Genomic DNA, 1,631 nt, shown 5'->3' on the forward strand with positions numbered 1-1,631 from the left:
AAAAAGTGATGCTTGACAATCTTTGTGCAAGTATTATTAATGCACAAATTAAGAAAAACTCATACAGTTATAACAAGTAAAATTGGAACGAGGGGACTTTTTGGAGAACTTCAGCCTCCTAAGTTGAGTATTTTTAAATCCAAAAGCCTCTGGATTTTGAAGTAGTTAACTTTGGTAAATTATTAGTTTATCTTATTATGTTTTGCTTATTATATTTGTTTTTACTACAGTCTTTCTTCCTTTTTAAAGCATGAATATGTGCAATAGTGTCTCTTCTTTAAAAAACTATTCTATTTTTATCAATTATTAAGTGATGTGAGTATGTTGGAAACATACTATGGATTGGACAGGTTTATAATTTTAATATATTCAGAATATCTTCCTTGACACTTAGGCTGGAGCTTTAAACACAAATTCATGACTCACCGCAAATATTACTTCCCATTTTCACATGGGCATAGCCATCCACTCCCCAGGAACTTCCCCATGAGTTCCGTACAATCCAATATGGAGTAGTTCCTGCAAAACAAAAATTGGCAACAAACCCCGAAAAACTCATATTTGCGTGAATGCATGTTTACTTTATTTCGTGATCAGTGTTAGTAGCTTTAACAAAATGATTAAAACTGTAATAGAATGCTAACTTAAGCTAGCTAAGTAAACTTGAACTGTACTTAGTGCCACACTCCAATTATTGGAAAAAAAATGTTTGAATTCATTTCACTTAATACGGAACTTGCACAGAATGAAAACACACACACATTTCCAGGGCATTAGAAACAGGGAAGAATAATTGTTAGATATGTATGATAAAACAATAGGCACTTCTATTTTCCCAACAATTATCCTAAATACTTCAGATGGAAAATGCACATTATTTAAATCAGTAATTATCATCATTCTAACAAGTTATCCACCAAAATTGATAAGGAGGAACACAATGGGGTTATTTATACCCAGAAGTCTACTGAAAAGTAGTAAAGGTCTTAGGAGGACTTAGATATATGACCACATTTTAACTTTTTATATGCTTAAGGTGATTTGTCAATCACCTTAAGCTGAAAAGCAATCAATCAAGTCTTATCAGCACTTACCTGTTTTATCAAACCCAGTTATGATAATAGCATGATTTGCTTCTCCACTAGAGCAGTGATGCTGTATTATCCCTCCCAGGTAATCTTGCCAGCTCACTGCATCTACTATCCCTACCAAAGGACCAAAGGTAAGGAGTGCTTTTGCCATTTCGTCTTCTTGGTCACTACCAAAAGAGAAAATATTTGGTTAAGGAGTTTAGTTTTTAAGGTAAGAATATTGTATTAAAACGATCTCTTTAATCTCTGTATGGATACACATAGGTTTGGTTGCAATTACAGAAGACTTAAACAATGGAGGCTACAAGAAGTCTAGGAGACTGGTAGTCCAGGACTGCAATAGATATCAAGAACCCAGGCTCCTCTTATGCTATTATTCTGCCATGTGAGGTGTCCATTCCCAAGTTCAATTAATGGTCCAAGATGGCTTCAGGAGCTCCAGCCATTTAACATATATTCCTTTCAGCAGGGAGTAGAAAGGAGAGGTGTTGCATTCCTGTTGAGAAGATTTCCCAGAAGTAACACACACATTCTGCATAT

The 1,631-nt window shown here is 34.8% G+C and overlaps 1 protein-coding gene across 1 annotated transcript; it reads right to left on the minus strand.

Annotated features, from left to right (window-relative positions):
- Positions 1-8: 8 nt before the first annotated feature.
- LOC102254807 (cathepsin O-like) lies at positions 9-1,623 on the minus strand. Its single transcript, XM_005853002.2, has 2 exons — positions 1,095-1,623; positions 9-519 (listed from the first exon to the last, which is right to left on the minus strand). Exons 1-2 carry the CDS (start codon positions 1,240-1,242, stop codon positions 416-418), a joined length of 252 nt encoding a protein of 83 aa, XP_005853064.1. The 5' UTR covers positions 1,243-1,623; the 3' UTR covers positions 9-415.
- Between the last annotated feature and the right edge of the window lie 8 nt (positions 1,624-1,631).

This window comes from Myotis brandtii, unplaced genomic scaffold (assembly GCF_000412655.1).
Source record: "Myotis brandtii unplaced genomic scaffold, ASM41265v1 C42530588, whole genome shotgun sequence".
Lineage (NCBI taxonomy): Eukaryota > Metazoa > Chordata > Mammalia > Chiroptera > Vespertilionidae > Myotis > Myotis brandtii.